Source organism: Asparagus officinalis, chromosome 1, assembly GCF_001876935.1.
Source record: "Asparagus officinalis chromosome 1, Aspof.V1, whole genome shotgun sequence".
Classification (NCBI taxonomy): domain Eukaryota; kingdom Viridiplantae; phylum Streptophyta; class Magnoliopsida; order Asparagales; family Asparagaceae; genus Asparagus; species Asparagus officinalis.
Genome location: NC_033794.1, coordinates 19,136,115 through 19,145,627, shown reverse-complemented (window position 1 = coordinate 19,145,627; position 9,513 = coordinate 19,136,115). Strand labels below are relative to the sequence as shown.

General features: G+C 35.0%; 2 protein-coding genes across 2 annotated transcripts in view; one reads left to right on the top strand and one right to left on the bottom strand.

Moving 5' to 3' along the window:
- The window catches only part of LOC109820284 (transcription factor SRM1-like), a 10,028-nt gene extending 4,482 nt beyond the window's left edge, over positions 1 to 5,546 (bottom strand). The window contains exons 1-3 of the mRNA XM_020386416.1: positions 5,211 to 5,546; positions 4,844 to 5,089; positions 4,686 to 4,773 (exon numbers count right to left, since the gene is read on the bottom strand). Coding sequence (XP_020242005.1) covers positions 4,686 to 4,773; positions 4,844 to 5,089; positions 5,211 to 5,238 — 362 coding nt within the window. The 5' untranslated portion in view covers positions 5,239 to 5,546. The remainder of the gene's footprint in view (positions 1 to 4,685; positions 4,774 to 4,843; positions 5,090 to 5,210) is intronic.
- The window catches only part of LOC109831397 (transmembrane protein 53-A-like), an 89,443-nt gene that overhangs the window by 11,953 nt on the left and 67,977 nt on the right, over positions 1 to 9,513 (top strand).

Here is a 9,513-nt window from a genome sequence, read left to right as displayed (position 1 = left end):
AGGTTAAAATTATAAAAAAGAGAAACTAGAGAGTCACGTCCTAACAAAAGAAGAGAAGGAATCATGCTTTTGGCCTCTCAGAATATGCAACTCACAGACTTTCAACGTTTGGATTTTCATCACAAGATATCATTCTCTTCCAATAAAATCTGAATCTGACAAACTATTTACACGCAAACACTCAATTCAAATTTAAATAATAACCTAGATTCAAATAGAGATAAGACTTTCAAACTCAAGTTCGCATCCATTATCCAATCCTAAATTCAAGTCAAATATCAAATCTAAACTCTAAATCAAATAGCTAATCCTAAACTAATTTCTCCAATTCTATTCCTAAGTGAGTTAATACTCTTCCTTTTCCTAAAATTTTGACCTTTAGCTCCAAGGTAATTATTTATGCATCAGAGAGGGTTGTGGACTTATCCGATGGAGCAAGCCCATACTCATATAAAAATACTGGAAGTACAGAAAGTTGAATCTCTGATGTTAAGTCTCGTAACCTATTTGTGAACTTACAATGGCCCTTTTCAGTAAAAGTTAGAAATCATTTCAGCCATCAAAAGGGACATTTAGATCTTAATTGTAAGATGTCTAAAAGGAACATTGGGTAAAACTTCTATTACAACATAACTATCCAAATCAAATTCTGCAAATATCTATTGACTGACGTTTGGAATTTGGCTGTTCAAAGTAAGCCTTCAACTTATTGGCCCATCAACTAGGTCATTATGGATATTCCTTGAACTAGTGCAAACATCTATTTCATGCGGCAGGCCACATCAAGTGACATAGGTTAAAGGATATGAACTCATTTACTAGCTCAGAAACTGTAGCTTTTATTAAAGGATTCCCAAAAAAAGAAAGCAAGGATAAATTGAAGCAAAGAAAGAACATAAGCCCTCAACAGATTCATTTGTTGGACAGAGCAAAATATATTTTGGAGTAACCAGATCCAGCAGATTCACAGTGATCAGTAATCAAAATTCAAAGACTTGCTAGATATGGCTCAACGGGGTTACTCGACAAGTTGTCTCTGAAGAAATTGAAAATTCGACAAAAAGTTGCATTGTATGTTTTACTGGTTAAATGATTAAAATTAAGTAGATTCCCAGGAAAATGTACAGGCAGAACGAACTATTTTTTGTAATTTTATAAAGATATTAGTGTAACAACAAATATATAATTTTCTATAGAGGTCCTCCATATGACCCACCCACCCCCGCCTTTTATATCATCACCGCTACTATTGTAGCCTGTGCTAACTACTAAGCACGGTCATACCTCCATGTTTTGTTATCTAGCATAAAAAATATACCAAAAACGCAATTATCACTTCCATAACCACTCTTGTACGATTTTCTCAGCTAATTGTCTCTTGACAAGTTACAGATGTTCTCACAAGAAAAAGCATTCACTAGACCAGCCATAGGACTCTTATCGCACGGCACAAGGGCATTTAAACATGAAGCAATGACCAAACGGCCCTTGAATTCACTCTTAGAGAAAAATATATAATATATAACCTCTCCTGAAGCAACAAAATCTATTGTTCTTCATCACATGTATGTTTGTTGTGAATGTTTGTATGCCTTTTCTTGTGTGTACATGTATCTATATATCTAAGTATGTACTTGTATTTACTATTTAATTATGCATGTGCATGCATATGCAATGTGTATGTTTGCATAAGTACAGATGTGTTGTGTGTATGTATATATGGGTTTGCCGTGCATGCATGTGTATGTGATACACGTGTGTCCATAAACTCAATGGACATATCACATATGCATGTGTATGTTCATGTACCTATGTTCTATGTATGTATGTGAATGGATGTGTGTATGTGTATATATATGAATTTCCTGAGATGTATCTTCTTCAAGTCAGAATTCAGTCTCATAGATGATGCAAGGTGAGGAAGAAGAAGTGTTAATGCAAAGACTGTATTTCCTGAAAGCTATAAATATATCAGTCAAAGATCCTTTGAGAAAACAGTTTGAACTGGAAACCATAAGCTTAGAGCTTACATAATGTACTCTATAATTCATATTCGGTGTGTCCTCGACATAAGCCCTCGCCCTTCACAGCTCTAACTAAACAAGCTACAGAAGAATTGGATGATTATTCAAACTAAAAAGCATACAATTCAAGCACCAAAAGGGGGACATTAAATAGGAAAATGAAGGTTTTCAAATTCTATAGCACCATTTTTGGGCACAAAAGAACCATGTCTACAAGTCTATTTACCAAACTGGATTGATAATGTAAGAACTCATCACATTGGCAAAATTGGATACTGATACCCAAGGCCAGGGAAACATTCAATAATATATTAACAGGAGTTTTGAACTCCAACCCATAATGTTAAGGAAACAAGAGAATTAACGAAGGATGTTAGACAGGAACAACCAGTCTATTGTTACATAGAAGACTTCAGTTCAAACAATGCATGTGCATCAGGTTAACCTTGAGTTCATAGAAAAGACTAAGCTCCCTCTATATATTATGAAATATGACTATCACGTTTACATACTTCTTTCGTCCATTCTTTTAAGTATGTGAAAGTTATTTATATTTTCAAATGATCATTCACAAGAGAAGACAAATATTTCCTACATGTCAACTCACTGGCAAGATAAAGCCTAAGAATTGTGGGATGTTACTAAATAATTCAGAGGCAACAACTATAAAAATACGCAATCAGGAATCCTGTAAGGTACCATAGGCAATACCACTGTAACCTAAGGAAATTGGGTAACCGATCGAAACTTTACAATTTTTGGCTCGTACCATAGGCAATACCACTGTAACCTAAGGAAATTGGGTAACCGATCGAAACTTTACAATTTTTGGCTCCTCGAATATATGCATTGTAAGGACAGATGCAGTGATCTTATTACAGGTTCTGGTATCTATAATTTCATGCGATGTTAAACCACATTCGTACATTACTTATCAGGGTCTCATAGAATACCTTAAAAGCAATGCTTTTAGAAGAAAATGAGACACTCTCTTCCTCCTGCCAAAGGCAACACGTCTTGGTCTAAAAGCCCAAAATTAAGAAATCCATGCATTAACTTAGACTCTGCATGTAACTATATGTTGTTCACCCTTAAAAAGCTGGATATTGATGTCCAAAGGCAAAATAAGAAATTAAAAAGATGGTATGCTCCATCAGGAAATCAGAGGTAACAAATAGGAGAACGACAAAGAAATATGAAAGTGAGGAATCTCCAGTGTGATGTCCTGTGAAAATTTTAAATAGCCATGTATGCTAGAATTAGAATTAGAATAGGAATAACAATGCTAGACAAAGTGGAAAGATAACTCAAGTTACTAATAAGACATCATGATACTAATTCACAGTTGTCACATGAAACTTTTTGATGAAATTAAAAAAACAAGTTTGACTGATAGATAGAAGAAGGCAGTGAATTTTGTAGGATTGACCAAGTGGTGCATAATCATAGATTATAACTTTTGATGACAAAGAGATACGGATGATATTTGAATTATGGATTCTTCACATGTGAACGAAGGTAGAAATGTGGATCAGAAAAGAATATTATCAGAGATGTGTAGTGTTTGATTTCAATCATATACCCAAATGTTTGCAGAAGCTATCATGATTGTTGATCTGACAGAAGTAATCCTTTTCCAAACTTATTAAACTTCACATATTATATGCCCAATAGCACCTTGGGATAACATGAAATGCAAGACCTCACACCTATCGGTTTAACTGTTGGTCATCAAACTACATTAAACACTCAATCATATTATAAATTCAAGAAAATTATTATAATCCAATATACACCAACTACTAAGAAGAGATGTCCTGCTTGTATAAACATAAGACAGTTGACGTTATAATACCATTTCATTGAATTAGTAGTATACATATATAAAGAGAAGTAAAAGAAGCAAGGCACGAATTTTCAGTTAGTTAAAGGAAGAAATAGAGAAAATTGCTGGATGTAAACTCCACACTAGCTCAGTCCTGAGATGGTCTAGATTGAGCCTCGTCTAGTAGTTGAGACAAAAAGAGATCACTATCCAAAAGAAAAGTAAATACAATTACTTGTATTACAAAGAAACATTTGTTCGATTATTGCTGAATACAATGTGAACTTGTGTTAAGCCTTATACTACTATCAAGAATATCAAAAGTACCCCTTGACATTTTCCCGTTAGTCCATATAACTACTATCAAGATTATAAAAAGATATCCCTTCGCATTTTCATATAAATATAAGGGTAAGTTCCAAGAAACTATCTTCATTTGTACCCTATTTTTCAAGAAAAACCCTCGTCTGTTAAATTCAACAATAAAAACCCCCTAATCTATAGTAGTAATTAAATTATTGGTTTTTAAATAGTTTTAGAGTAAATTTATGAGGGCAAAAGATTAAATCCAAATTCAAGAACAACTATCTTGTTGTTTTTATTTGATAACTTCTATCATCTCCTAAATTCATGAGAAAACTTATATTGCAAATGTACACATCTAGGAATTCATTTGGGTCGTATAGGTGAGAGGGCTTTTCATAGGGGGTTTCTTGTAATATGCCCTAAATTTAATTTGAATACGCAAAACTTAAAATCAGACGCTATACAAACAACATCTTCTTTGGCTGATAAATGTATAAATCAAAGAAAATTAACACCAGGATGAGTTTTACCTATGCTCTTCCTCAGTCCAAGCAATTCCTTTGCGTCGCTCTTGCTCAGCCCTTCCCTTCCCGTCTCCGCCCTTCTTACCATGGGCACCAGCTTCAGCCACCTCGTCATCTAAATAGCTCGGCAAACTTCCCGTCTCCGCCCTTCTTACCATGGGCACCAGCTTCAGCCACCTCGTCATCTAAATAGCTCGGCAAAGGCACTCGATCATCTTCAATCGCATCAATATCTTCCACAAGAAGTCGATAGTGCTTCTTAACATCCTCAACATCTACTCCAAGCTCCTTTGCAATCCTATCCCAATGATCACTGATTCCGTTGCAGTAAGTAGCAAAAGCATTCTCAAATTTCTTGTTCATATCCCAATTCCACACGTCTCCTCCTTCCTCTGCTTCATCCATATGGTCTACAACTCAAGAAAATCGCTAAAATCAACAAAAAAAAATCTGCAAAAACACCAGTAAACTCCAAGAAACACTTGATTTTTTTTAAAATAGAAAATATCAAGATACAAACAGAGAACTCACCCGATTCATTTACGTTGCCCGAATCCATATCTGCAATCAAGAAACACCAACAAAAAAAAAGTGAGGAAGACGTGTGGAATGAATCGGGTGAGTCTTTAAATAGTTTCTTGACTCGACGAGAGGCGACGAGATCTCAGCGTCGGCGTCCTCGAGCAACGACGACGAGCGATGGCGTCGAGCTGGACAGGGAACGCGCCCTCGGCGCCTGGACAGGGACGTCGAGCGACGGCCTCGAGCTGGACAGGGATCACTGGGTCGGAGGCGACGGCGGGGATCGGTTGGCGCTCTCCGGTGGGGGGTGGAGACTGGAGAGGGCAAGGATTCGTTGGATTGTCGGCGGCTCTCCGGTGGGGGGTGGAGACTGGAGAGGGCAAGGATTCGTTGGATTGTCGGCGGCTGCAGCTTGCTGGTTGATTTCGGAGAGAGTTAGGGCTTAGGAGTTGAGAGGATGAGGGATTTTATACAGTCGGGTGAAGGGAATGGGTTACGGGTAGCGGATATTTGTGAACTAGGATTTGAAGTTCGGTGGGGTTGGTTAATACGGGTTGGAGTTGCTGGAACCCGACCCGAACTGATTACACATCAAAACCGCATTTTGTGAAGTTCGGTTGGTCGGGTTGGTCGGTTTATTCGGTTTCAACCGAATTTTGCTCACCCCTACGGTCCATCCACCACTTCACACGGTCCTCTGATCGTCACCATCGCACAACATAGCTCTTCCATAGATCATAACATTTACAGTACTTTCTTTTTTGTTAATTATTAGTTGGATTGCACGTGCAATGCACGTGGTAAATTTTTAAATTTATTATTGATTCATTTCATTATGATTTATTTAATTTAATCCATGTTTCAAACATATGGATAGAATTTAAAAATTAAAAAAGATTGAATAATGAAATTACATTATGTATGAACTTGATGATAATAGATTGTTTACATACTTACCAATAGAAAACAATGAATAATTTTATAAAAGAATTTTATTTGATATACATTATTGATTTTCAATCAACCAATGCTACCTATATATAGTTGACATCAGACAACCTATTTAATCATAATCATCCAATATAAATAAATGTTACTAAAATAGTAGCATCAATTTTTTTTTAAATTGCTAGCAAATGATCATTTTCTGAAATTGCTTCAGTAAAAAAATCGACATAATTGAAGGAGGAAAACAAACATGAACTCTTAATAATCCTGAAAGTAGAAACCCTTGTAGGTTTTAAACAAATGTCTGTAGAAGTATTATAGTAGGTTTTAGACGATGAACATAACCAAACAAGAAATGCAAATAAGTTCATTGTTATCACGTTTCATAAAATAAGGCGTTTTGAGATGAGCACCCTGCTGAAAGCAAACACATTTAATCAATAAATCATAAAACATTGGCAATCTATTTTTTCAGAGGAATACATTCACAACTATACCAAGAGCACTCCCTGCCAACAAGAAGACAATCTTAGGGATTAAAGAACGCCAATACAACCACTCATGCAGAGCCACCATCTAACAGCTATGCATTCTTCAAATAATACAGAAAAAAAAAATACTATTTCCAATAGCAAATTTTCTCTCCAAAGTCATCACCATTGTTCTGCTTCGAAATCTTACTCTTTTCAAGCTTATTAACGGAATCCTTCGACATGCCTCCAGTGCCGCCGGTCTCAAAAATATCAAGAACCTCAATGAAGGGAGCATCAACAGCACTCATCTACAATGAACAATATCCCCAGAAAAAACACGAGTCTTATACTATGATGCATGTTTCATTACCCAGTAAATGTTAAAATATACCTGACTCTGCACTGCGCTCTGAACCGCAGGGCCAACCTTCTCTCTGACAAGCCTTCCACTCAAAAGGTTAGTGAGGATGTCAATTTGCAAGCAATCAATTGCATAAAATGAATACAAATATCATAAAATGTATTATTTGGAAAAATTAATTGGGTTTATGTTTGAAATTACCACATAGAGAATGTTCCATATACCAGAATAGTTCGAATTCCAAAGGGAAAAAGGTTAGCGAGGATGACAATTTGCAAGCAATCAATTGCATAAAATGAATACAAATATCATAAAATGTATTCTTTGGAAAAATGAATTGGGTTTATGTTTGAAATTACCACATAGAGAATGCTCCATATACCAGAATAGTTCGAATTCCATTGATCAGAAAAACTAAATTAAGACACAAATTAATTGGGACCCAACTCAAAAATTGAGACAACTCAAAAATTGAGACAAATCACAAACCTGTAGCAAAGACACAGGTGACAATAGCGCATATGATCTTTTCAGCACCCATTGACTCATAAAAATCACATTTAAGTCATCCAGACAACAAAATTGGTAACTGTCCTTACCTTAATTAACCACCTCAGCCACTTCTCTCAGAAATCCAGCTTCTTTGTAACTTCTTCTTTCCAAGCAATCCTAAAAAATAGTATAAAACATTTAAAAGTCACACTTTGAAATTTAATTATGGGCAAATAGTAAGCAATTGGAAATGTCAGTTGATCAACCTTAGCTAGCTTTGGAACATCTTCAGCAACATATCTTAACAAGCCATCCCAAAATGGCGTCTTTAAGCCAATCATTGGTACCCGTTGAGACTCTAATGATCAATTTCTCAATAACTGAAGACATTCAACGTGTATAGCACAAATATTTCAAATATAAAGGCGCCCACATAAATCAGACAGTAGTAAGCTGTGTGCAATCTCAAGAAATATGTTTAAATAAAACTTTAAACCTTTCTCCTCCACATCTCCCTTTCTTCTTTTGTCCCGTCAGCAGTCATGTTTAGAACATTTTGTAATGCTACCTCATCATACAACAAGCCAACCTGCAACAATATAAACACAATGACAACAAGTTAGATTAGGTGTACATTAAACCTAGAGACATTGCAAAACATGAATGAAACAGTTAGAATAAACATGTTTGAATTCAACTTGACAAACTCATCAATAACATACATACCTTCAAATCATCGAGATCTATATGGCTTGTTTCCATGTGCATTGTTGATGTTGATATACCTGAATTTGACATTTGTTCTTTAAAGAAACATGATGATAAATCAAACATTGAGTTACGGTTACAGAGGCATTTAATAGGAGTAGTTAAGCAGGACATAGGACATACCTTTTCATGACCCTTATCTATGTGTAAATTATGTGGACATTTCATGGAATTATTTGAATTCAAGACTTTCATAGGGATAGAATACCGAAATAGGGCATATCTTTAATCTTTAATAATAGTAATAGGTAATAGATATATAGTATGGAATAAGTGCCGCTCATATCATCAAATGCCGAAATTGATCTTAAAAATGATAAGCCATAAACATATGGCTGAACTGAAGGTAGCCTTGCATTTTAGTTCAATCTAGAAATCTGAAAGAGAACATAGTATTAAGTCATGAGATGCATTAACAGAAGGATATACTTATAATGGATGTGGCAATAATAGAACAATATAGTGAATGAGAAAATACTATTATACTTTCTGCTTTGTCTTCGAAACTCAATTGCCTCTTGGGTTTGTACTGTATAAAGGGCATATAACTCGTCCTTAACATTCACATCTGCTAGGTGGATTTCACCGTTGTGACAACAGGATGTTGGTGGCTCGTGTTCAAACTTTTTTGCTCCACAAAATGAACAAGACTTTGGAGTGCATAGTTTATGTAACAAAGAACATACTGGTTCATGGTTAATTTGCCCTAGAAAGAAAATATTAGTTTTTAGTATTAAATAAATTTAGATCTATAAAATCGTGTAATTATTTTAATAAATTATAAAATTATTCAACGCAAACCTCCATGCTCATATTCCCGCTGTTGCGCTCCACGAAACAAATCAATCTTACGTTGTCGCTTGCTATTGGTACTACTACCAGCAAAAACATTCCTTTTCCTCCTTCTATTATTATCAATCACTTTCTGAATGTAAGTTCTCTTCTGATCTACATTCAACTGATTGTATTTGGTTTTTCTACTCTTATGGATTAGAATGTGTTCATCTGTTAAAAAAATAATGAAATATACTATTAATAAACACATATACACAAAACAATAATAATATATATTTATGTTTATTTCAAACCTTGGTTTGAAGTCATTTGGAAGAAGGTGCTCTTATGCAAATGTATGGTGATTATGCAATCCAAGAATTAGAATGTAAATTTCTACAAGAAAAAGAAAATTTAATGCATTAAATTATTAATTATATTTAACATAAGCAGAGCAATGAATATAATTTGAGAGAATAAGTATATTTTAATTGAT